The 27892-nt window shown below is 45.6% G+C and overlaps 1 protein-coding gene across 1 annotated transcript in view; it reads left to right on the forward strand.

The window, feature by feature from the left end:
• ENPP3 (ectonucleotide pyrophosphatase/phosphodiesterase 3) overlaps positions 1 to 20071 on the forward strand; it is a 249644-nt gene extending 229573 nt beyond the window's left edge. Inside the window, exons 24-25 of the mRNA XM_030196550.1 lie at positions 8426 to 8582; positions 19685 to 20071. Of these exons, the coding sequence (XP_030052410.1) occupies positions 8426 to 8582; positions 19685 to 19861 (334 nt within the window). The 3' untranslated portion in view covers positions 19862 to 20071. The remainder of the gene's footprint in view (positions 1 to 8425; positions 8583 to 19684) is intronic.
• Positions 20072 to 27892: the final 7821 nt, after the last annotated feature.

Consider the following 27892-nt stretch of genomic DNA (forward strand, 5'->3'; position numbering starts at 1 on the left):
TTACCAGTCCTTCAGGTGGGCAGAGAAGGAAGTTTTATATCTTTTTGGAGCAGTGCCCTTTTGTCTCTTTTAAGTGTTTGTAATTGACTAGCTCTGCTATCAGAAGTTCCCAGGAAAAGGGAGGGGAAAGAGGGGCTTGACATGAAAGCCAGTTAAATTGCTGCAGTTTCAATACGTTTTTAAAGTTGTATTTTTATATTGGTATATCTGATTCAGCATAATCAATAATTATGCTACATATATTTCAATAATCCTGACAATTAAACTCGTATCATGTTACAAGCTCTTAGGGGTGAAGGGGGCAACTACATGTGGGTACAGTGGGTTTTAGAGGCCTCCCATTTACCACCACAAGTGCTATAGGTGGGGGGGGGGATGGGTCTGGGTCTGCCTGCCTGAAGTGCACTGCAGTACCCACTAAAAGTGCTCCAGGGACAGGACTTGTTGCTGGTGTATAACCTTGGCACAGCAGTTCACACCTGAAGACTAGTCTTGCTGAAAACGTCCTTTATTTGAATAAGCATGTTTACTCACAGTTAACTGCAGATCAGAGTTTGTGCCCCACTGGCAATGAGTCTCGCTGGTACTGAGATTAGCAGTAGGTCCGAGCTGGCAGAATGGTATACAATGCCCTCTTTCAGCAACATTCAAGGTAAGAACTAAGTGCTGTAATGTGGCTAACACATGAAAGGGATCTAAAAGTGTCTTACACAAATGGCCACTACCTCATGGACTACCGGAAACAAAACAGGTCACACTCTGACCCAGTAAGCAGAGGGAAAAGCACCATGGGAGTAGAGCCTACCAACTACCAAAATTGTGAGCATTTAACACAAGCTAGTGAAATCACGGAGGGCAATACCCTACACCCACCACAATGCATTGCTGATGTGACTCTGCAGTGCCCTTAACAGAAAAGGTGTCACACTCACCTGAGACCCACATCGGAACCAGGGAAAGGCTGTCAGAGGATAGAATACATTCTGCTGTCATGGAGGTGGGTACGGCATTTGAGGCTGGCATACAGGCTGGGAAAAAAAGTTTGTAAAGTGGGATTTTTTTTTGGTGGGAGGGGGTTAGTGACCACTGGGGGAGTCAGAGGAGGTGATCTCCGATTCCCTCCGGTGGTCAGCTGGTCAGTTGGGGCACTTTTATGGGACTTGGACCTGAAAAAAAGGGTCCAAATAAAGCAGACCAAATTCTCGTCAAAAACGCCCTTCTTGTTTCGATTATCAGCTAAAGACGCCCATCTCTCCTCAGCCAATAACCATGCCCCAGTCCCGCCTTCGCCATGCCTCCAACATGCCCCCGTGATCTTTGTTCGTCTCTGTTACAGACTGCAGTTGAGGACGCCAAAAATCGGGTTTCGATTATACCGATTTGGACGCCCACAGGAAACGGTCGCCCATCTCCCGATTTGGGTCGAAATATGGGCGTCTTTCTCTTTCAAAAATAAGCCTGATAGACACCCAGAAGGAGCCTGATCCATTATTACTACTACTACTAATCACTTCTATAGCGCTACTAGATGTATGCAGCGCTGTACACATTATATACAGGTACTTTCTCTGTCCCTAGGGGGCTCACAATCTAAGTTTTTTGTACCTGGGGCAATGGAGGGTTAAGTGACTTGCCCAAGGCCACAAGGAGCTGCAGTGGGAATTGAAGCCTGGTTGCCAGGATCAAAGTCTGCTGCACTAACCATTAGGCCACTCCTCCACTCCAGGAATGTAGATACTAGCATAAGAGTGAAACAATGCACCTATATTAGGGCTGAACACTTACATCAACCATAGAGCTCGCATAACCATCTAAATGTTGATTAAAATTAATTAATAGGGGTCTGAGTGGTACATTAATAGCAGTTAGAAAGGGGCCAGGAAAGAGGAGGAAGGAAAGGGAGGTGAGGGAGAGGCAAAGCTAAGAAACTACAATATGCAATAGGAAAGCAGGGAGGAAATGGCAAAGCAAGGGGGTGGAGGGGGAGGATATAAGTTGTGTCCAGCAGACTCACCCAGGGAACAACCAGTACATGTCTCATCAAAGATGCGTTTTGAGCTGAGTCTTAAACAGTAATAGGGAATTAAGCTGTCGTAGATAAGGGGGAAAGGGCATTCTAAAGAGTAGATCCCACAACCTATATGCCATTATACACATGCTATTATTCTAGGGGCCCTTTTACTGAAGCCTGGGAGGGTTAATGTGTGGGTAGCGCACACCAAATCACTACTACTGCCAGGGTAGCGTGTGCACCCAGGGGTAATTCAGACTTTGGCACGCACCGAATCCCACGGTAGAACATTTTTTTCTATTTTGAACTGTGAGGTGTTCCACAGTAATCGGCAGCGCAGCCATGTTGGCATGTGCTGCATGGTTACTGCATGGGTAGCATGTGAGCCCTTACCACTAAGTCAATGGCTGGCAGTGAGGGCTCAGGCTGTAAATAGGCGCATGGTAGTTTTAATTTTTGCGCACACCCATTAAAAAATGGCCTTTTCCCCAGCCATGGTAAAAAGTGGTCTAGCGTGCGCCCTAAAGACACGTTCATACTACTGCAATCCACTTTTTACCGTGGCTTTGTAAAAGGACCTCCTATTGAATTACATGGATAATCAGCATGTAACTTTTTGTGCATACTTTATAGAAGTGCCCTGACTTGGGCTACTGAGGGCCTTCAAGGATCTTTACAGTAATAATGAAGCAGAACAAAACTAAGGTACAGTATATCAATGTCTATATACATGAAAACAAAAATCCAACAATTACAGCTGGTATAGTTTCCTCAATCAAGACATCACAAATTCCAGGACAGGGAGCATCCTTTGAATCTCAGATTCCTTCTGGAATATTCTTTAGAACCCTCCGAGGTCATTGGCTCCCTTTACGCGTACCCAAATTCATCTGCTGATCTCTCTTCCTGTTCTGACAAAACTAAAGCAGACTCATTACTTAGGAATAAGATCTCTCCTAGCTTCTCAGAGACTCCTTTGACCATGTTAGAGGTAATTCTAAAGATCCAGTAGAAATCCACCGAAGTGGAGAACTCTCAAATACCACAGGATATAGTAATGGCAGAAAACAAGTGAGAAACCGACCATGGACTCCAGAAATGAGATGGACAACCTTTGCAAACTGGTCAAAAAACAGATGACTTTAAAGGAATCAAATCAAAATGATTACTGATCCCAGAGTACCTTAGTTTAGGCATTATTCAAACTAAGCATATATCTATATGAGCCGAACTAACCTGGCATATGACAGATGTAGATCCGGAAAAAGCAGGAACTAGGATGAAAATGTTGCCTGTGTATGAGTAAAGGAGTTAATCAGTCTCCAGCTGAAAAGAATTTAACGTAGACATAAATACATCAAATAAAATTAGAAAATAAGGGAACCTGAATCATTAATTGTTCTTCCTTGTCCTAAACTCGCCTATTTTCTTCCGATCTCCTCTCATTTGGAACAATCTTCCCCATCCCCTCCACAAAGAATCTTCCCTTAAGAATTTCAAAGCCAATCTAAAAACCTGGTTGTTTAGGCGGGCTTTTGAAGGGTCCAATTAGATGGAACTTACCAACTGGAGGATCCCTAAATTTTCTATCCCATAGTTATTTTCCCTTGCCTCATTTTCTTTGCTTGCCTTCCTTTTTCCCCTGTGAGAATTTTTTTTTCATATCATTAAATGGTGTTTCCTTCTTCTTTTCTGTTTTATTAGTCTGTATACCTATTTGCACTGCCGTGACAGCTGGAGCAGTCTAGCAAGTTTGATCATTCCATTTCATGTCAAACTGCTCTCTTAGGTCACAGATTACCAAAGAAGGATAAATGCAACATGTTTTGCTTTCCAGGAGTTTGTTTAATAGTGTTGAAATAAAAGAGTTGCATGAGAGCTATGTAACATGTACAATTTTCCAAACTTCACACACTGCCACAAAGTCCCTGGATACTCTGCCCATCAGACTTTGCAGTAGCTCTAAAAGGGAAAGCACAAGTGTGGCTTCATCTGTGTTTTCTGCAGATCATTTTTCCCCTTTCAAATAATGCAAGTCGTTTTGAAAATGAAAAATGCATATTATTGCCTCCCCTAACCTAATTCCACCTCCAAATCCCCCAGCATGCATGTTGTGATCCTCACTGGTTCTTTTAGTAGCAGAAAGAGGGTGAGGAGTTCAGACAGCTGCATTCCCCTCCCATTCCACATCCTCTTCCATGTTACTGGTGCCAACTGCTGTGGGAATCAGCTAACTGCACTGTGGTCACTGTCAGTGCAGAACCATGATGTTAGAGCCCAAATTAATATCTAACATCAAAGCGAGAATCACCTTCAAATTATGTACCTTTATCTTTCAAATTCTAAATGGCACAGCTTCAGACTATATGGTACCATTAATAAACTTACCTCAAAGAAATGCTAAATATGAGGCAAGAAACTATCTCAGACTACACCTCCCAAATTGCAAAAAAGTGATCTACAAAACTGTCCCCTCAGCAGACATCACTTACCTAGGAACCAAATGGTGGAACTCCTTACCACCCAAACTTAGAAATATACAGGAATATACTAGATTCCGCAAAATCCTCAAATCGTTCCTATTCAAACAAACCCTCACAAAGAACAACCATATCTCAAACAACTAATTATTACTTGAATTGGTTATTACTCTGTTTACCATTAACCTTCTCTCTGCTTCATATACAATTTCTCATTCATAACAGATTTTCTAAATGTTAAACATCCATAGTTATCCCAGTATGTTTATGATACTGTATTGTAAAATTGGATTCGTACAACAAATTACTTTCTTATGCATTATTCTTTGTTATGTATCCTATACTGTTTATTTTAGCTGCATTGAACTTGTTTGGGATAATGTGGGATATAAATAAGTAAATCGCTGTATGTTGAGCGCAGCTCCATCGTTGCATGTTGAGCGCTGCTCCATCGTTGCATGTTGAGCACAGCTTCATTATTCCATGCCTTTCTACCATTCCAGGTTGGGCATGGCTCCATCGCTGCATGCTGGGCACAGAGGGCGGCCCCGTTGCTGGAACTTATCCCTTTGCAGTTCGGAGGTCTTAGTCTGACATTTCCAAAGTGGGGGAAGTCTCTTGCTGGCTCTGTTTGGCTGCAGGCTCAGTCTATCCTTCCCATTCACCTTATTATACTTCGTTTGGTTGTTTACCGGACTGGCGATTACCTTTATGGTCTGATGTCAGCCACATTGAGCCTGCCAGTGGGTGGGAAAATGTGGGGTATAAATGTTATAAATAAATAAATAAATAAATACATAATACAGTTTAGTGAACAGGCTCTATATGGGGATGTGTTTATAAAACTTCAAAATAATCCTCTTCAAATGAGTATATGCCAACTTTTTAATAGATAAGACTTATCAAATCATCACTTTTTAAAGTTTCAACTGACTCCTTCTTGGCTACAGAGCCGATCACTTCTAGGAGTTCATACAGTCATCATTGGCTGAAAACCTCCCAAAGATTTTTATTAAATTTTTATATAACGTCCAAACAAGCCTTTTACTTAGCTTCTTGAGGTGTATTGACTCTTCATCTCTCTACATATCTCTATTCCATGGCCAAAAATGGCCAAAGTTTTCCAACCTTCGTCAGGGTCTGTGGAACATGGGCTCACTCCACTCTGTTGCTGTTTAGCTCGGCTTCTCGCAATATAAGATTTAAGTGGAGGAGTGCCTAGTGGTTAGAGTACTGGTCTTTCAATCCAGCGATGGCCGGTTCAAATCCTACTGCTGCTCCTTGTGATCTTGGGCAAGTCACTTAACCCTCCATTGCCTCAGGTACACACTTAGATTGTGAGCCCTCCTGGAACAGAAAAATATCCAGTGTACCTGAATGCAGGGGTGTAGCTAGCATGGGGCCACGGGGGCCTGAGCCCCCGTAGATTTGGCCCTGGACCCCCCCTGCCGACAACCCCCCTTCCCGCCATCACAGTCTGCTACCTTTGCTGTGCGTGCAGTGCAGGACGTCAGACTCAGAAACCAAACGAAGGAAGAAGACTTCAGCTGGCGGGGGTTGGGGTTACCCGCCAGCAAAGGTAGGCGATGGTGGTAACGGCGGGCGGGGGGGGGGGGGGGTCAAAATTGGTGGTGGTGGTGCTGGCGGTGGCGGCGGGTGTGTCGACAATGGCAGGGGGCGGCAGGCTAAAATGTGCCCCCTCACCTCGAGCTCTAGACCCCCCTCCTGCCGAAGTCTGGCTATGCTCCTGCCTGAATGTAACTCACCTTGAGCTACTACTGAAAAAGGTGTGAGCAAAATCTAAAATAAATAAATAAATAAAATAAAAAAGTTATCCTCAGTAGTCCCTTATATACATTGTTATAGAGGATATGCTTATAAAGTCATCTTTTAAACCCAGATACGTTAATTGCTATTACCACATCCTCCTGCAATGAGGATATGTTTATAAAGTCATCTTTGCATATATGTGGCTGTAAAAGTCTGAATGATGACATGGTGTGTATTGTACTGGTAGGCAAGTATAGGGGCAGAGTTCAGTTGGAGTGCAGGTAGAGTTCACAAATATGCACATAGATGATAAAAAATAGGCTAATTTATTTTCTAGAATAGCCATACTGGGTCAGATCAATGGTCCATCTAGCCCAGTATCCTGCTTCCAACAGTGGCTGATCCAAGTCACAAGTACCTGGCAGAAACCCAATTAGTAGCAACATTCCGTGCTACCAGTCCCAGAGCAAGCAATGGCTTCCCCCATGCCCATCTCAATAACAGACTATGGACTTTTCCTTCAGGAACTCGTCCAAACCTTTTTAAAACCCAGATACACTAACTGCTGTTAAGTCCTCCAGCAACGAGTTCCAGAGCTTAACTATCCATTGAGTGAAAAAATATTTCCTCCTATTTGTCTTAAAGGTATAATTTATAAATGTTATTAAGGTATAATTTATAAATGTTATTAAAGTATAATTTATAAATGTTTGTGCTTGCAATGTAGTTGTGATTTCTGCCACTTATGCTTGCGTTTTATAACGATACTTGGAGGGGCATAATCGAAAAGGGCACCCAAGTTTTCCTGAGGACATCCTCGCAGGACGTCCCGGTGAAGGGGCGGGGAAACCCGTATTATCGAAACAAGATGGGCATCCATCTTTCATTTTGATAATACGGTCGGGGACGTCCAAATCCTGAAATTTAGGTTGACCTTAGAGATGGTCGTCCTTAGAGATGGTCGTCCCTGATTTTCGGCGATAATGGAAACTGAGGACGCCCATCTCAGACACGACCAAATCCAAGCCATTTGGTCGTGGGAGGAGCCAGCATTCGTAGTGCACTGGTCCCCATGACATGCCAAGACACCAACTGGGCACCCTAGGGGGCACTGCAGTGGACTTCACAAATTGCTCCCAGGTCCATAGCTCCCTTACCTTGTGTGCTGAGCCCCACAAATCCTCTCAAAACCCACTCCCCACAACTGTACACCACTACCATAGCCCTAAGGGGTGAAAGGGGGGCACCTACATGTGGGTACAGTGGGTTTCTGGTGGGTTTTGAAGGACTCACATTTACCACCACAAGGGTAACAGGTAGGGGGGGGGGGTGGAACTGGGTCTGCCTGCCTGAAGTGCACTGCACCCACTAAAACTGCTCCAGGGACCTACATACTGCTGTCATGGAGCTGGATATGATATTTGAGGTTGGCATAGAGGCTGGCAAAAATATTTTTTTTAATTTTTTTGAGGGTGGGAGGGTGTTAGTGACCACTGGAGGAGTAAGGGGAGGTGATCCCTGATTCCCTCCGGTGGTCATCTGGTCATATAGGGCACATTTTTGTGGCTTGGTCATAAGAAAAAAAGGACCAGGTAAAGTCGTCAAAGTGTTCGTCAGGGACGCCCTTCTTTTTTCCATTATTGGTCGAGGACGTCCATGTGTTAGGCATGCCCCAGTCCCGCCTTTGCTACGCCTCCGACACACCCCCGTGAACTTTGGTTGTCCCCGTGATGGAAAGCAGTTGAGGACACGCAAAATCGTCTTTCGATTATGCCAATTTGGGCGACCCTGTGAGAAGGACACCCATGTGTTAGGCACGCCCCAGTTCTGCCTTCGCTACGCCTCCGATACCCCCCCCCCCCCCCAGGAACTTTGGTTGTCCCCGCGACAGAAAGCAGTTGAGGATGCCCACAATCGGCTTTCGATTATGCCAATTTGGGTGACCCTGTGAGAAGGACGCCCATCTTGCGATTTGTGGCGAAAGATAGACGTCCTTCTCTTTCGAAAATAAGCTTGATACAGTAGGTACCTAAGTGCCTTTATAAAATAGTGGCAAAGTAGGGGTGTACTTGCCCTCTTAAACTAGATGTCCTCTTATAAATTTTCCCTTCACACGTTGAATAGTGTATAATCATGTACTGATCTCTTCTTGATTTTTTTGTAGGTATGTAGGAAATACACAGATTCCAGTTCCAACTCATTACTTTGTGGTGCTGACCAGTTGCAAGAATTCTTCTCATAACCCTGTGGAGTGTCCTGGCCCTTTGGATGTTCAGTCATTCCTCATTCCTCACAGACCTGACAACAGCGAGAGCTGTGCTGTAAGTACTCTGTGCCTCTCTCCTACTGTTTACTGCAGGATCTGGAAAGCATATACCAGGTCCAAGAAAACAAATAGGCAGGTGAGTCTCAAGATCCAGCACGGAATAGAAAAAAGATGCGAATCGCCAATAATGTGGTGAATACATTATTTTTCTCAACATTGCCATTGGTGATTCGCATCTTTTTTTCTGTTCCAAGCACATACAAGGGGCAATATTCAAACTGCCCTCATTGATTCTCTGCAAAGCCTGGGCACCAATTTAGTAAATGCAGTCTTTAGTACAATCCGTGCTTACTTTTAAGCCAAAAAGTGCATGTATAGATTTGAAAATACCGTTTGGGGGTATGCTTTCTCTCACTTCATTTAAAATGCTTCCTCTCAGTGGTGCTAAAAAGTCTATGGGGCCCTTTTTTCTTGTTCTTAGCACACGCTAATGGACATAAATCCTGATCTACCCAAACACTGTCCTTGAATATGCTTGCTTCAGAGGTGTGTAAAAATATATGCATGTGGTAATTTTCTGGACCTATGCTGTCATGTATGCATTCAGAATAATGAGACGTGTTATTTAACATGCATTGGATTGCATTAAAGTGCTCATTCGTTAACATAAGTTATTACATGAGGCTATAAATTTGTCTATATTTTACAGCAGGGGCGTAGCCAGACTTCGGCGGGAGGGGGGGTCCAGAGCTCAAGGTGAGGGGGCACATTTTAGCCCCCCTCGGTGGCGCCGACCCCCCCCCCCCCCCGCCATTGCCGAACCCCACCACCAACAACTTTGACCCTCTCAACCCCCCCTCCAGCTGCCAACCCGCTGTCACTTACTTTTGCTGGCAGGGGACCCCAACCCCCGCCAGCTGAGCCGAGGTCCTCTTCTTCCCAATCCCGCGCAAGGCTTCGTTCTAGTCTGACATCCTGCACGTATAAGGACGTCAGACTAGAACGAAGCCTTGCGCGGGATTGGGAAGAAGAGGACCTCGGCTCGGCTGGCGGGGGTTGGGGGTCCCCCGCCAGCGACGGTGGGTTGGCGGTGGGAGGGGGGTCGAGAGGGTTGTCGGCAGGGGAGTCCAGGGGCAAATCTACCCCGTGGCCCCATACTGGCCACACCCCTGTTTTACAGTTATGTACTCTTTTTAGGGTGAAGCAAACACATGGGTCAGTGTTTGCGTGTGAGGGTTGGAGGTATGCCTAGGGGTCCCTACTCCAAATCTTTTAAATACTTATCAGTGTATCTGATGAGATGTATTTGTCTGCACCCATACATGCAAACATATATCTGATGCAGATTTCCTGAAGATATTCAAAAAAACAAACTGCCTTAATATTTCATGTTGCATGTCATGTAAAAATGTAATGGTGATGAGTTAGTTCTTGAACCTAAACAATTGGAATTTTTAGTGGCTTGAGAGGGTGGTCCAACTGTGATGGTAGTTCCCTTTGGTTTTATTTATTTTTTTATTTTTTATTAGGATTTATTTACCGCTTTTTTGAAGGAATTCATTCAAGGCGGTGTACAGTAAGAATAAATCAAACATAAGCAATAGGCAATTACAGCAGTAAAAATATTCAAATAATAAAACAAAGTATTATTATTATTAGCATTTGTATAGTGCTACCAGACGTACGCAGCGCTGAACACCTGATACAAAGAGACAGTCCCTGCTCAAAAGAGCTTACAATCTAAGTATGGCATGGAGGGGCATAATTGAACGAAAACGCCTATCTCCATGGGCGTTTATCTCCGAGAACGGGTCAGTGAAGGGGCGGACCGAACCGTATTTTCGAAAAAAATAGACGTCCATGTTTTATTCAACAATGTGTGAGCTGGGCGTTTTTGTTTTTCAGCGATAATAGAAAATGAAAGCGCCCAGCTCAAAAACGAATAAATCCAAGACATTTATTCGTGGGAGGGGCCAGGATTCGTAGTGCACTGGTCCCCCTCACATGCCAGGACATCAACCGGGCACCCTAGGGGGCACTTTTACAAAAACAAAAAAAAAGGTCAAAGAGCTCCCAGGTGCATAGCACCCTTCCCTTGTGTGTTGAGCCCCCCAAATCCCCCTCAAAACCCACTGCCCACAAGTCTACACCATTACTATAGCCCTAAGGGGTGAAGGGGGGCACCTACATGTGGGTACAGTGGGTTTGGGGGGGTTGGACGACTAATAAGCATTAAGCAGTACAATTGTAACAGGTAGGGGGGGATGGGCCTGGGTCCACCTGCCTGAAGTCCACTGCACCCCCTAACAACTCCTCCAGTGACCTGCATACTGCTGCCAGGGAGCTGGGTATGACATTTGAGGGTGAAAATAAAAATGTGTGAAACATCATTTTATTGTGGTGGGAGGGGGTTAGGTACCACTGGGGGAGTCAGGGGAGGTCATCCCCGATTCCCTCCAGTGGTCATCTGGTCATTTAGGGCACTTTTTGGGGCCTTATTCGTGAAAAAACAGGGTCCAGGAAAAGTGTCCTAAATTCTAGCTAAAAACGCATACTTTCTTCCCATTATCGCTGAAATGCGCCCATCTTTGTTCGGCAGATAACCACGCCCCAGTTCCGCCTTCGCCACACCTCTGACACGCCCCCATAAACTTTGTCCGCATCCGCGACGGAGTGCAGTTGAAAACGCCCAAAAATCGGCTTTCGATTATACCGCTTTATTCGTTTTTGTGAGATAAACGTCCATCTCCCGATTTAGGTCGGAACTTGGGCGTTTTTCTCGTTCGATTATAAGCTGGATAGTATACTACTTACAATGTCAACACAATACCTAACAGAACATTTTAATTGACAGTAAAGAGTATAAGAAAAGATGGAACATATACATTACTACTACTACTACTTATCATTTCTAAAGCGCTACTAGATGTACTCACTTGAACATGAAGAGACAGGTTTGCACGTAATCCTGCTGTCACTGTATAGGATTCATCAGCCTTGTTGTTAGGGTTTTATCTCTTTTTCTGTATTTATTTATTTTTCCTACTTGGCTCCAGCAATATTGTAGACCCACAATTATTTCCTATATTAAGTGGGTTTTCTGTAACTCTGTCTTTTTCTAATTTCTTTTTCAAGTGTATGCTTGAATGTTATGTTGAAATTCTAAAATAAAAACAAAAAACAAACTGCCTGGGTGGTCCCCAAGAAGCAGAATGAAAACAGTTGCTGTATATCATTTCGTGGTGTATGGCAGGGGCGTAGCCAGACTTCGGCGGGAGGGGGGGTCCAGAGCCCGAGGTGAGGGGGACATTTTAGCCCCCCCCCCGGTGCCGCTGACCCCTCCCGCCATTGCCGACCCCGCCGCCACAGCTGCCGCCACCACCAACAACAACTTTGAACCCCCCCCCGCCAACGACCCTCTCGACCTCCCTCCTGCCGCCAACCCTCCCCCAACGCCGCCGTCGCCTACCTTTGCTGGCGGGGATCTGCAAGGCTTCGTTCTGTTTCTGAGAGTCTGACATCCTGCACATACAACGTGCAGGACGTCAGACTCAGAAACTGAACGAAGCCTTGCGCTGGAAGAAGAGGACCTCAGCTGGTGGGGGTTGGGGTCCCCCGCCAGCAAAGGTAGGCAACGGTGATGGCAGGTTAGCGGCAGGAGGTGGGGGGTCAAGAGGGTCGTCGGCATGGGGGTCCAGGGCCAAATCTATGGGGGCCCAGGCCCCCGTGGCCCCACGTAGCTACGCCACTGGTGTAAGGTATTTTCTAGACGTCTCTGGAGCTGACTTCTACTTTGAGAAATAAATGTCATGCAAACACAGTGGCTTCCACTTCTGCTTCCAAGTGATGTTTCTGTTGGTTTGGTTCCACGGTGGGTTCAGTTGTCTAGTGAACTGCTCATTTTTCTCCACTGACATTTAGATAAGAGAAGCCTTTGCTACTGCATGCAAAATTAGACTTTATCCATTAATTTTCCACATGGACCTTTTAAAGACTCCCAAGGGTGTGATTTGTTTTGCTGATGAAGGGTCAGATTTAAGTTTTGGACAACAAGATTAAGCTTGCAAGTCAATTTACTTGTACTGTTCTGAAGTAGCACAACTTTTGCCAAGGCCTGTAATTTCCTGCCCATTTGTTTCCACATTCCTTTAAAAATATTATATCTTGCTCACAAATCATTTCACTCTAGACAACCTTCCTACTTGGCAGTTTCTACTGTTCCCTGTACACCAGCTCGAGCTCTTAGGTCTCCTGATTCTAACAGACTTGTTCTCCAAGGCTTGAAACAGGACCATTCAAGTCTACATGTTATTCTGCCCTTTACTTTCTTGCTCCGAAACTCTGGAATGATCTTACTGCGTAGTATTTGTTCTGAACACTCCTTTTCTAAGTTCAATGCTTTGCTTAAAACTCATTTTTTTAGAATGGCCTTTGCGAATTGCATTCAACTTGCGGGATGTAAGTCTTGGGTTTCATTTGGATGCACAGTTGATTTTGTATCTTCTTGAATGAGTGAGACTTTCCTGTCTTTAATTGAATTCTTTTATGTTTTATGTTATGCTATTACTGTAAACCACATTGATCCATATGATGGAAAACATGGTATATTAAGTACTATTAAAATATTAACCCCCCTGTTTACAAAGCTGTGCTGGTGGCTGCCGGTGTGCTATGTGGAAAGGGGATGCACCGTTTCAGAAAGAGGGCTCACATTTGAATGAACTGATCAAGCTATTAGGACAGGAAGTCATGAAGTCTTTGGCCTTTTTTATGAGTTGCACCTTAGGAGAATGTAGTTACTTCACAGTGGGGGCAAACACTACTGCAGCATTGTAAAATGGCCCCTTTATGAGCTCGCCCATAGCCAGTTAAATCTGAATATTGACTTAACCAGGCACGTGCTAGCTGGCTTAAAAAAAAAGTGGCAATTCAATGCTGAAGCCCGCACAGGGCCTGGCATTGAATTTCCAAGTTTAGTGCCACTGGTTGACAAAATAACTCTGTCTGCCACTGTCTGAATATCAGCCAACATATGCTTTTTGAACCATCCTCACTGACCTTGTTTTCAGGTGATGAAACAGTTGAGCAAGGGTGATGTTTTAAGTTCCTGAGCAGAGCCATATAGTCCACTTAATAATTATGTACAAGCCATCTCATAAGTTTCTTTTTCTTCTTTTATTTATTTATTTATAGAATTTATATCCCACATTTTCCCACCCACTGGCAGGCCCAATGTGGCTTACAGTAATTTACAGAAATCATACATCAATTCTACAACAAACAGTCAACGACATTGTAGTGAAAGAGGCTAGAGAGTAATAGCAGAGGTGGGGAAATGCGGAAAGAGAAACTGAATTCAATAGGAAGAGAACCCAGTAGTTCAGAACCCTTATTTTATCATCCTCACTTTAATATTCCCTTATCTCTTGTTGTCCTGTTTGTCTGTCCTAATTAGATTGTAAGCTCTGTCGAGCAGGGACTGTCTCTTCATGTTCAAGTGTATAGCGCTGCGTATGTCTACTAGCGCTATAGAAATGATAAGTAGTAGTAGTAGGGTCTTGAGCGTAAGCTTTTCCAAATAAGAAGGTCTTAAGATATTTTTTGAAGGTCGGATGATCAGGGGTAATTTTCACAAATTTAGGTAGACCATTCCACAATTGTGCGCTAATGTAGGAAAAGGTGGAGGCGTAGATGGTTTTATACTTGAGGCCACTGTAGATTGGGTAATGCAGATTTAAGATTTAAGTTTTGTATTTACTTTTTAATTTTTCTTTAGTTTGTGCATCTCTTGAACCCAAAATTGTGGACTTTTGGTTTTCACAGGGATATGTTATTTTCTTTAATTATTTTGAGTGATGAGGTGTTATTTTAGTACTTATTTAATAGTTTGTATATACCACTACTTGAGGCACACAGCGAACCATGATATTGGGGAGGATTATATGTAAATTGATATCAAAATAAAGTTAAAAGAGTTTGTCCTAAGAGTTTTATAAATCCTTCCTACCTAGAAAGAGGGGCAATTACCAACTGCAGTAAAATATTGCGCCCATCTAAAAAACGAGCCAATCCAAGGCATTTGGTCGTGGGAGGGGCCAGGATTCATAGTGCACTGGTCCCCCTCACATGCCAGGACACCAACCGGGCACCCTAGGGGGCACTACAGTGGACTTGGCAAATTTGTCCCAGGTGCATAGCTCCCTTACCTTGGGTGCTGAGCCCCCCCAAAACCCACTCCCCACAATTATACACCACTACCATAGCCCTAAGGGGTGAAGGGGGGCACCCACATGTGGGTACAGTGGGTTTCTGGTGGGTTGTGAAGGTCTCCTATTTTCCACCACAAGTGTAACAGGTAGGGGGGGGGGGTGGGCCTGTGTGTGCCTGCCTGAGGTATACTGCACCCACTAAACCTGCTCCAGGGACCTGCATACTGCTGTCATGGACCGGAGTATGACATTTGAGGCTGGCATAGAGGCTGGCAAAAAAAGTTCTTAAAGTTATTTTTTTGAGGGTGGGAGGGGGTTAGTGACCACTGGGGGAGTCAGGGGAGGTCATCCACGATTCCTTCCGGTGGTCATCTGGGCAGTTTGGGCACTTTTTTGTGACTTGGACCTAAAAAAAAGGGACCAAAAAAGTGGACCAAATTCTCACCAGGGATGCCCATTTTTTTCCATTATCGGCCGCAGCCGGCCATCTCTTAACCACACCCCGGCACGCCCCTGTCCTGCCTTCGCTACCCTTCCGACACGCCCCCAGGAACTTCAGCTGTCCCGGTGACGGAAAGCAGCTGGACGCCCAAAATTGGCTTTCAATTATGCCGATTCTGGCGCCCCTGAGAGAAGGGCGCCCATCTCCCGATTTGTGTCGAAAGATGGGTGCCCTTCTCTTTTAAAAATGAGCTGGCTAGTAACTCCAAAAGCATTGTGCTGTACAGATAAGAATTTGCTGGATGCACCATCTTTGCATACAGGAATTTTGCTCCAGTTCTTTTCAGGTGGCTGATCCATGGTTATGGAACACATTGTTACTGGGTTGCAAAAAGTAGAACAGCTAGTTTCATTTCACAAAGAAAGACATCTGTATTTTAAATGGCCTTTCCTTGAACCATGTACAGAAAAAGTGTTTCCGCTTACAAGTGGCACCTGGTTGAGCTCCAGAGAGTGACAAAAATGCCTAAAGACTTATTTTTAGAGCTCCTACTGTGTTTTATTTGTGTTAGTTATACGATATGGTTTTAAAGTTTGAATATGTATGTTTTATTTGTGATCTACCAAGAATTGTAGATTGAGCAGAACAAAAATGTTCTACATAGATAAATAAATAATTCCACAGTAATAGAACTTGTGTTGAACTTTGCAAGCCCTGATATTCCTGTAAAAATAACACCGGCCTTGGGCTAGCATTATTTCTCTGCGGACAATCAGGCCATCAAATGTGGGTGACGTCATCCACATCGCCCAGTGTGAAGCTTTAAAATTACTTTAAGAGCACATGTAGTATCTCCACCATGCATGCTTGAGTATAGGACCAGCAGTCTCTTCTTATCCATTGTGAGGAGAGGACGTGCTGTCCTCAGCTCCTCACATTGTCTGGTACATGAGTACCTTTTTTCGAACAAATAGTGCCTTCCCTGGGAGATATTTTCTCCTAGTTTTTCTTTTTTGTCCCCTTTTTTCGCTTCTCTTATTGGTTTAGGTATTTTTTCTAAAATCAACAATGGCTGAATACTTGCTAATAAGAACCACACAATATAACCATAGAGCAAGCTTCAATCTGACCATGAACTTAATCCAGAGTCCACCTTGTATTCAGTTAGTTTTGTGAAAAGACTTCAGAACAGGGGCGTATCTGCGTGGGGCCACAGGGGCCTGGGCCCCCGCAGATTTCGCCCTGGACCCCCCTACCGCCGTCAACCCTCCCCCGCCTACCGCCGTCACCTACCCCCGCCGAGGTCCGCTTCCTCCGGTCAGGTGCCTTTAAAAATGTTACTTCAGCTGGCGGGGGACCCCCAACCCCCGCCAGCCCAGCCGAGGTCTTGTTTTAAGTTCTTCTTCAATCCTCGTGCGATTGAAAACTGCCTGCCTGCATCCCTTTTAGTTTCGGACTGAGTCTGACGTTGTAGCACGTTGACGTCCTGCACGTACAACGTGCTGCGACGTCAGACTCAGTCTGAAACTGGAAGGGATGCAGGCAGGCAGTTTTCAATAGCACAAGGATGGAAGAACTTCTTAAAACAAGACCTCGGCTGGGCTGGTGGTTGGGGTCCCCCGCCAGCTGAAGTAATACTTTTAAAGGCACCGGACCGGAGGAAGTGGACCTCGGCGGGGGTAGGTGACGGCGGTAGGGGAGGGTTGACAGCGGTAGGGGGGGCGGCGGCCGGGGGGGCTATAATGTGCCCCCTCACTCTAGCCCCTGCCCCCCTACCGCCGAACCTCAGATACGCCCCTGCTTCAGAATCTTGGCTATCCAGTCTTATAATAGACTTTTGTCTAACTGCCAAGCTGCTTCCTCATTAGTCAGAAAAACCTCTTCAATATTTTTCCATTTTCCAATTTTTTATCCACCATCTTGTGACAAAAAAGTAACAACTTAAAATAGGCCCGTGCTCAACAAAGCATCTCTGTTTCACTTAATGCTTCTTCAGGAGCTACTGCCAATTGTTACCCGTCATTATTTCCTTATCGCCACTAAATTTATTTGTCTTTGGCAGTTAAGCTACCTTTTAGGGAGAACATAGTCCGACAGAGGAGACTCTCACTCTAGTCACTCCTGCTTATGTTGTTTCCAATCTAAAAATAGCTACCAGGACCTTCTGCGGCAGTCTCATGAAGTTGCCACGGGAAGTCCCAGCAGCCATTTTGGCTGTAGAACCAGTGGGGGTGAATGACTGGGGATCACTCTTGCCATGAAGACCCCCTAGACCACCAGGAGGATTAAAGGTAGGCCCAGGGAGGGCCTTTGGGTGGTGGGAGGGAAGGAGGGGGTGCAGAGAGTGATTGCGGGGGCAGTGATGATGGTGGCAAGAGAGATCGCGAGGCCAGCAGGAGTCTTCGAGAGTGATCGCAGGGAGGAGGGGGTTCAGTTTTAGCCACAACTGAACTGCCAGTTTCTGTTGCTGGTTCAGTTTCAGTTGACCTCTAATTTTTATTATTGAATTTTTCTCCAGGATCTTTTGAAGCCCACTGTGTAGTTGCTTTGATCATTAGTTTCATGGAGTGTCCTCTTTTTTTGTGTTGCTTGAAATGTTAAACAAGCATTTCACTCCATTCATGATTTTAAAAACGTCTGTCATATCCCCTCCCAGGCATCTTGTCTCCAAGCTGAAGAGCTCTAATCCAGTCAAGAGTTCAAAACACTGCAGAGCTTTCTCCAGGCCCATCAAAACAGTGCATAATTGCAGATAAAGGCCAAAATGGTCTATCTGTTCTGCTCCTTGCAGGTTACCCCTCTCTGTTCTGCGCTGGTGTCCCATGCTTGGCCTCCATTCTCTTCCCTTTAGTCATCCTCTATGTATATCTCACTCCTTTTTGTGTAATCTTACTTTCCTTGTCTCCATTACCACCTCAGGGATAACATTCCAGGCATCCACCACTGCTTCCCTGAAAAAATATGGACCGGAACCGCTCATGGAAAAAGTCCTCCATAACTTGTCTGTGCAAAGATTTCTTATTAGTGCTTTCTCTGCCCCCTGACAGTTGGAAGCATGAATGCCTTTCCCAAGGTTTGCTTTAATTCTAGAATGATCACCTACCCCGCTTGGTGCTGAATGTATTTGTACCATATTTGGAAACTGAACGGAGCAGATCGTTAACAAGCAAAACGTAATTTATTAATAGAAACCAATTGCAATATATGTATACACACAAACAGCCCGACACAGGCCATGTTTCCCCAACAGGGCTGCTTCAGGGGCTACACGACAGTCCTTCACTGTCAAAGCACTTTCAGGGATATAAAACTGTAGTACTGACTCCAAGTCAGCATTTTATGTTTTGGCATCTCTGATCCAGCTGTTTTTTCAGATTAATGTGATCTTCTTTATATTCATCTGCAGAACATTCTATATTTGTCCATTACATTTGACAGTGAAGGACTGTTGTGTAGCCCCTGAAGCAGCCCTGTTGGGCAAAACACGGCCTATGTCGGGCTGTTTGTGTGTATACATATATTGCAATTGGTTTCTATTAATAAATTACGTTTTGCTTGTTAACGATCTGCTCCGTTCAGTTTCCATCTTGGAGTTTGCAGACCGTCTGCCTTTGTGCTTTCTTTGTACCATATTTGTACCAACAGACTCCTTGTCCTTTATGTAGGAACATTCTGTCTAGAGTTCTTGTTTTGCTTGTGTGCTTAAATATATTTATGGCATTATTTTATTTAGATTTTGCTCACACACCTTTTTCAGTAGTAGCGCAAGGTGAGTTACATTCAGGTATATCCCTGTCCCTGGAGTGGAGGAGTAGCCTAGTGGTTAGTGCAGTGGACCTTGATCCTGGGGAACTGGGCTCAATTCCCACTGCAGCTCCCTGTGACTGTGGGCAAGTCACCTAACCCTCCATTGCTCCAGGTACAAATAAGTACCTGCATATACCATGTAAAACACTTTGAATGTAGTTGCAAAAACCACAGAAAGGCAGTATATCAAGTAATATTTCCCATTCCTTTAAGATTGTAAGATCTGTCAAGCAGAGACTGTCTCTTCATGTCCAGTGTTGCGTACGTCTAGTAGTGCTATAGCAATGATAAATAGTAGTAGTAGGGCTCACAATCTAAGTTTATACCTGAGGTAATGGAGGGTTAAGTAACCATCACAAGGAGCAGCAGTGGGATTTGAATTGGGCACCTCTTGATGTCAAGACTGGTGCTCTAATCACTAGGCCACTCCTCCACTCTGCTTATTGTTCTCTATGGTTTATTTTTTTAAATCTTTTATGTTATCTGCCTTGTGCCTTTACCCTAGGAAAAGGTAAGTTATCAAATAAATATAAAGAACTAGATGAAGTTTTATAAAACTACATTAGTCATGGTAGACAGACATTTAGAGAGCATAGGGATAGACTCCTGACTTATTACACAGAAGCAATCAAATCAGGTTGCAAGCCAAGTAGATAAGTACCAATTCACATGTTGCTAAGCCTCTGCTCTTTTTGGCAGGACGGTGGTAAACCAGAATCCGAGTGGGTTGAAGAAAGACTCAGAGCTCATGCGGCACGTGTCAGAGATGTGGAACTACTAACTGGACTGGACTTCTATCAGGACAGGAAACAACCCATAGCCAATCTTTTACAGTTGAAAACATTTTTGCCAACATTTGAGACTCTCATTAACTGAGGGGGTGGGAAGGAGGTTAGGAAAAAGCCCTTTGTGATAATCATATGGTGAGAACATCTGCTTGAATCCAAAATTGTTTACAACCATGGTTAGTTCAATTAATATTATTGGTTTAATATTCAAACACTGTAGTCTGTGTTATTTTTTTAACACTGGTTGCAGCCACTGTTCCCTCTAAGCTGAGCAGGAGTCCTCCAACTGCATTGCTGCGAGCAGTGGTGGCTGGGGCCACAAGGGCCTGGGCCCCTGTAGATTTGCCCCTGGACCCCCTGACGACGACCCTCTCGAACCCCCTCCCGCCACCAACCCGTCGTCGCCTACCTTTGCTAGCGGGGGATCCCAACCCCCGCCAGCCGAGGTCCTCTTCTTCTGGCACAAGGCTTCGTTCAGTTTCTGAGTCTGACGTCCTGCAGAAACTGAACGAAGCCTTGCGCCGGAAGAAGAGGACCTCGGCTGGCGGGGGTTGGGGTCCCCTGCCAGCAAAGGTAGGCGGCGGTGGGGGAGGGTTGGTGGCGGGAGGTGGGGGTCGAGAGGGTTGTCGGCGGGGGGGGGGGGGGGGCAAACCTGTTGGTGGTGGTGGCGGCAGTGGGGGGGTCAGCAATGGCGGGGGGTCTGCGGCGGCGGGGGGGGGCTAAAATGTGCCCCCTCACCTTGTGCTCTGGACCCCCTCCCTCCGAAGTCTGGCTAAGCCTTGGCTGCGAGAGGAAGGTGCTGGTACAATATTGTGTCTTCGGTCACTAAGAGGCCCTTTTACTAAGGTGCACTGAAAAATGGGATGCAGTAGTGTAGGCACGTGTTTTGGGCACGTGCAGATCCATTTTTCAGTGCGCCTGTAAAAAAAAAAGGCTTATTTATGAAAACTTTTGCGGAATATGGAAGTGCGGCAAAATAAAAATTGGCCGGCCATTGACTTAGCGGTAAGGTGTCACGCGGTAACCATCTACGCTTGTAGAATGATGATCAGCGCCTGGTTTCTGCCAGCGCCAGAAATTATTTTCTGGTGCGCGTAGCGAATGTACATCAAAAATGAAATTACCGCAAGGGCTACGCGGTAGCTGGGCGGTAACTCCAAATTGGCGTGCATTGGGTGCGCTTAGGCGCCTCATGCGGCTTAGTAAAAGGGCCCCTAAAGACAGGCAGGTTTCCTGGAGTTCTGCAGAGCTTGTCTGTCCCTTACTATTAAAAATGTGGTTGTGAGACAGCACCACCCAATGTCAGGACTGTAGGTGGAGGACTCCCACTCAGCTTAGAGGGAACAGTGTTTGCAGTGTTTAAATATTTTGCCTATATTCAGCATCACTATACACAGATATGGAAGTGCTGAATATATGCTTTAAGAGCTATTCTGTAACTGGGCACCCGCATTTAAGCGTCACTTGTTCATGTAAATTTACAGAATGCTAGCACTTCATGGATAGATGTACACTTAGAGGCCATTTTACCGAGCTAAAAAATAAATATTATTTTGTCACCAAGGGGGCATGTCTGGGGTCTGAGAAGTGGGTATGTCTGCACTAATCAGTTAGCTCAGCTACATTACCATGCGCTAACTGATTAGTGCAGGATTAGCATGTGGGCCCTTACCGCCTACAAAATAGGTGGCAGTAAGGGTTCATATGCTAATTTGGCCCCCCCAGATGCTGTTACAGAAGAGGGTCTCACTATGCATTCTCAGGGTGCCTAAATGAAGGGACCCAGTTATGAATTTCCCCTCTATATGAATAGCCAACAATATTCAGCCACTGTCTTTGCTATCCTAACTTATCCGTATACCTTTAAGGAAAGTGGCTGAATATTGCCAGCTGACTATAGACTTAGATGGAATGTCCACACCCCACCCTCTCTCTCCTTGGCACTATCCGGATATTGCTGTTGAAAATTAATAGTTATAAGGTGTATATATTAGAAGCCACCACTAAATGCATGTGCATTTTTGAATATCAGGCCTTATATCTGTATTTAATTACATGACAGAATGGTTTATTTCACTTTTATTTTTCAATGTGATATTAGCTAGACATCAATCATGCCTAATCTTATTTCTGTCATGCAGATGTATTACTTCTAAAGGTCTAAGTTTCTGGCTTGGGACTCCCCAACCTGTACTGACGGCTCTAGAGCCATTCAGTCTTTTCAGAATAGCCACAGTCAATATGCATGAGATAAATTTGACCATACTTGGGTCAGTTGTCAAAAGGATTTGTACAGGTCTACTGCTGTTTTCTCTATAAATCTATTTTCCATATGTGACTGACCTGCCCCATACTATCCATATAAAATGGGTCTCGTGTCTGGAAAAAAACAGGACCCCCAACATTTTCCCAAATAATCCAAAAACGTCCAACAACAGCAGAAATGTCTGCCTGAAATTTGAGACATTTCTAAGTACTTTATTTTTCAATAGGGTGGAGCTCCAGTGCTTAGAGCTCGCAAAACAGTTCAGCTCTTAATTAATGAAACCTCAGAATTCAATGAGCCACCAGCTCAGTGGCGTTGAAGACTTTGTGAATATGTCACAGTTGAAAGAAGACATTTTAAACACAAATTATAAATTAACTAAGAGAACCCCCCCCCCCCCCATTATACTTAATGTATTTTCAAAGGTCATACTAAATGCATACACAATTGCAAAGTATTTTCAAACTATGGGCACTGTGAGGCCTATATTCAGATCATGGGAGGTAACCAGGCTGCCTCCCATGGTCAACGCTAAGCTTGGATATTCAATGCCGGGCTGTTTCCAGTGGCCGACATTGAATATCTGGTTTAATTTTCAGCGCTAGCAGGTCAAGTTCAAACCAGCCAAAGATATACCAGGTATTCACATGGCCAAATTTGGCTGCTTAACTGGTGCTGAATATTCCCAGCTAGCCGGTTGTATTATGCGATAGAACCGGCTAGCCGCTATCCAGTGGGAGATAGCCAACTGAGTTGTCCCATAGTAATTTTGCAATTTGAGTACACAAACCAAAGGCTAAAAATTTACATTTTTTCACAGAGGGGGCATGTCTGAGATAGAGACCAGTGCCGTAGCTATGTGGGGCCACGGGGGCCTGGGCCCCCCAAATTTCCTCTGGGCCCCCAAATTTCCTCTGGGCCCCTGGTTTTGTTGGTGGGGGTCCTCAACTCCCACCAGCTCAAGTGTTCTCCAGCACCGGTCTTCGGCGCCTGCGTGTTGCCTGCCCTGCTCTGTCTTCCCCTCACATCCAGCATGCTCCTTTTAGTGAAACTGAGCGTACTCAATTTCACTAAAAGGAGCGTGCAGGATATGAGGGGAAGATACGGCAGGGCAGGCAACGTGGCAGCGCTGGAGACCAGTGCTGGACAATGCTTCAGCTGGCGGGGGTTGGGAAACCCCACCAGTATTTGCTATGGCACTGAGTGGGGAGCAGCAGGGCAGCAGGGGGGGGGGGGGGGGGCGAGGCAGTGGGGGGGAGGGGCGGCAGGGCGGCAGACCAAAATGTGCCCCCCACCTCGGGCTCTGGCCCCCTCCCACCGCGAGGTCTGGCTACGCCCCTGGTGGAGACTGGATCTTTCTGCACTAATCAGTTAGCGAGTCTGCATTACCACACATGCTAAGCAACATGGCTGCCGGCAGTAATTCCACCCCAAATGCGCACCATTTCCGGGGGAAAAAGAAACCCCCCGGAAATGGCTTGTGCAGCAGTAATCAGGCATCGCCACATGCTGTCCAGTTACCACGGGAACCCTTTTTGCCACCTCAATGGGTGGCAGTAAGAGCTCCCCACTGCATGGCCATGCAGTAAGACTTCTCTTACCGCATGGCCATGTTTGCCTGGGGGCTTTTTACCCACTGTGATAAAAAGGGCCCTGGCGCATGGGAAAAATGGCCCCGCCTCTAGCGCAGGGCCCTTTTTCCCTGCAGCTTAGTAAAAAGACCCCTAACTAATTAGTGCATGATCCTTTACCGCTTACAAAATGGGTGGCAGTAAGGGCTCACGTGCTAATTTTTGTTAATGGCTACACGCTAATGGCAACATTAGTGAATGATTACTAAATCAAACCCCACAGTCTTTTGGTAAGCAATAATAACATCGATAACTAGAACCAAGACTGAAATTGCTGTTCCACTGACCCGGCTAACAGCACTGCTAACAATGTCCTTTTTAATTTACTTTTTTTCTCTTTTTTCTCTCTCTTCTGCTTTTTATTAGCAGTGCTGTTAGCTGGATCAGTGAAACAGCAATTTCAGTCTTGGTTCTAGTTATCAACATTAGTGAATGGGCATTAATTTGGAAAATGGAAAAATCAATCATTTTCCGACTGTGCTAAAAATGGTCTTAGCACGAGGGAAAGACCTGCGTAAGGGTGCACTAAGACCACTTTTTAGCACAGCTTAGTAAAAGGACCTCCCTATGTTTGTGGTTTAAAAAAATATGCTAATTACTTGCACTGAAAATTCTCCCTAGTGGGTTGACATGCAAAGTCATCTCAAAGCTATCCTGAGAATCATCAGGGTAGATTTTGAAAGCCTTGCCTTAAACTAAAGTTAGATTATCAAAAATTATGCTGTCACCCTAGCATGAAAAAACCCCATTTTACTCACAAGTAGAGAGGTGAGCAATTTTCATAGCAAAAGGTGCAGTTTTCACTAGCAAACCTCTCTTCTAGGAAATGACAAATTTCATAGTACTTTACTGCCTCAGTCTCATAGAAACACTTTAACAATGACCCATTGACTTCACTTTTTTTTTTTTTACAATTAAGGTTAGAACTGATGCTGCATGACTACTTTTCTTGCAAATTGTTTTGTTTTGCGGACTAGACCGTTGATGTGATAAATTTTACATTTCTTGAGAAATTATTTGTAAAATAAAAGGTTTTGCACATCCACAACAGAAGAATGTTAATTTTTGTTATGTTTCATTTTTTTTTTTAAATCTGTGCTAAACATTTTAGTGCAGACTGGTGGTGGTGGTGGTGGTGGGGTAATTTCATACAAGGGGCCAACATTTTTTTTAAAGCCCTATTTCATGCCTGTTCTGTACAGGCAATCTCCAAAAAGAGAGAGGTCTAAGAAATCAATAGCAAATGTTACCTCCTCAAACAATCACTTAGGAGCCCTTTTACTAAACGGCTTCTGTATGCCAATTTGGAGCTACCGCCAGCCCAACGCAGGAGCCGCTGGTAGTTCCAGCCCTAGCACATGCCACCCCCTCCCCTGCATGGCCACGCGGTAAAAGCAATGCCAAAACAAACTGAATAGGAAGCCACTATATCAAAACAATGAAAATATATAGACAGCTAAATATATATATATATATATATATATATATATATATATATATATATATATATATATATATATATATAGTGACAAGGCTATAGCCCAGAGGTACAAAAAGAAACAACAAAATCCTGAACTACGTCTCCCAGAATGCATTGCCAGTCCCAGCAAGGGGAGCCCCAGGGATAGGCAAGCTGACTATATACCAACTCTGACCACAAGAGGGAGGGAGAATGAAGAAGTCCAATTCCCCTGGCTCCGTAATCAGTATATCATGCCTCCCACCTGTAAGAGGGAAGGGTGGGGTGAGAAGCAGGAGGAGGGTTGGATGGATTGGGTGGAGGAGGGGGTTAAGGAGGCTGAGCAAGAGGCAGAAAGCAGAATGGAATGGGAGCTGGAGAGCCCTGAGGAGGGTAACACCTGAAGGTGGAAATCTATGTGTTTAAAAGATGTTTTGATTTAAAAACCTGCTGTAAGGAAGCCTGTTTTTGATTAGAACTGTTTGCTCTGGGGAGGGCAGAGGGCTGGACGAGTTACAAGCCTGGTTCCCCCAGCTGCTCCTGATTGTGGTGTAAGGACTGTATTGGAGCTGGAAACCCTGGTTGGACAGGAGGGAACAATCCTGCTTAGAGGCCAGCACGGCTTGGGATCCAGACTTTGAAAAGAGGTATTTTCAAAGGGGACTATTGCAGCCCTTCAAGAAAGGGCAGAGACTTTGGATTGCTGGGTGAGGGGCAGCACAGCCCTGCCTGGGGCAGCCCTAACACAGGGCTGGACTGAAGCCTTTTGTCTGTAACTTGGAAACCAAAAATAAAAAGAAAAGAATATTTGAAAGCAGCTGTTGGTGGCAATTTGTGGAGCTTGGATTAATCTTGGGGAGGAGACTTCCTTCCTCCCCCTACTGGCGCAGCGGGCCTGTTTACAATGGCACCCCAGATGGGACCTAAACAGTGAACACGGATAAGAGGGAGAGGACCCTGGTTGGCCTTTACTACTGCACAGACCAGCAGGCACCTCAGGTAAGCGGTACCTAGGGGGGCCAAGGCTGGACAAGGAACAGGGTAAGGGAAGAAAAACCAAAGGGTGGAGATCCCGGGCGGAGTAAAAGGGGACCCGCTTAAAAGATAGCGCACTTGGGTCGTATTTCTGTTTTTTCACAGGAGCTTCCTCATTGCCAAGATGGAGCAGAAGGAGCTGTTGCATTGGATGGCTGCTCAGTTCCAGAAGCAGCAAGAGAGCTCGCAGCATGCCTTACAGCAACTGGTGGAAGCATCCAAGGAACAACAAGGGCCCCTCCTAAAAACCATACAGACCCAGATGCAAGCCATGGAGGATCTGGTGCGGACAATGAAGGCACCCAGCAACCCCGAGATGACCCCCATGGCGGTAGGGTCAGCTGTCTATCAGCCCTTTTCCTTGGGGAAGATGGGGGAAAAGGACGATGTGGATGACTTTATTGTGACTTTTGAAAGGATTGCCAGGGCTATGAAGTGGCCGACAGAGCAGTGGGCCATACGGCTGGCCGGCTGTTCGACAGGGGAAGCACTGGCCGCTTATAGGGCCATATCCCCTGCTCAGGCCCTGGTATATGAGGAAGTGGTGGTGGCCATTAGAAGTAGAATGGGCTTAACCCCGGATTACTATCGCAGACTCTTTAGAGAGACCCTTTTAAAGGGGGAAGAGAAGCCTCGAGCTTTCGCCCAGAAGCTCAAGGATATAGCGGTTAAGTGGCTAAATCCGGAGGCGAAAACTGCCGGGCAGGTGGTAGAGGAGATAGAGGTGGAGCAGTTCCTCTTCGCTATCCCCTGCCCGGTGCGTGAATGGTTGGTCAAACAAGGGGCTCGTTCCCTGGAGGAAGTGACCCAGGGGGCAGAACTATATTATGAAGCTGAGAGGCTCCCCCTTAATCCTTTTCTCCCACGGGATAAGGGGCCTAGAGGCCAATTGGTGGCCCAAACTCAAGAAAGGGAGCCTGACATGGGGAGGAAAGGGGGCCCACAAAGAGGTGGCAGGTGCTTTCAATGTGGCCAAGGGGGTCATTTTCTGAGGGAGTGAGGTAGACCCAGGCTCCTTTTTTTTTTTTCATGAAGTAATGTTGGAAGGAGTACCGGTTAGGGGATTCAGGGGCGAATCAATCTATGATATCCCGGGCTCTATGGAAGAAGATAAGGGACACTCAAGGGGCGGGAGGTGAAGAAAGGTACTGTGGAACGCTACCCATTAGGTGCATTCATGGGGCAGCCACAGCCTACCCCATATTCCGCCTGAGGATTCGTAGCCCTTTTTGTAGTGGGCCACTTAATGTAGCCGTGTTACCTAAACTACCCTTTGACCTGGTGTTGGGAAGGGATTGGGCCCCTTTTTCCAAGTGCCTCCAAGAATTGCATGGGTGGGTTACTACAAGGGCTCAAGAATCAAGGAAGAGGGAGGTACCCTTGGGGAATGACCCCTTGGGGCAAATCTTTCCCTTTCACGAAGAAGTGTTGGGGGTTCCCGGGCGAGGGAGAAAGGATAAGGCCACTTGGATCCAGGAAAGGGGAGATAGGGTCCTGGCCCTGCGGAGGATCAGGCAGGGGGAGAGTATGCTTTGGGTGGCGGAAGAGGTGTTGGCACGGTTCCTGCCTTTGCCCAAGAACAGAGGGGCGATCCGGCCCTTAAGCGAGCTTTTGAGCAAACCACAGGAGTTCTCTCAGACAGTTTCCCCCGTTTTCAACTAGTTGGGGGGTTATTGTATAGGGAGATACGGGAACCGGCAGGGGGAACCATCCGACAACAGCTAGTAA

Source organism: Microcaecilia unicolor, chromosome 3, assembly GCF_901765095.1.
Source record: "Microcaecilia unicolor chromosome 3, aMicUni1.1, whole genome shotgun sequence".
NCBI classification, from domain to species: domain Eukaryota; kingdom Metazoa; phylum Chordata; class Amphibia; order Gymnophiona; family Siphonopidae; genus Microcaecilia; species Microcaecilia unicolor.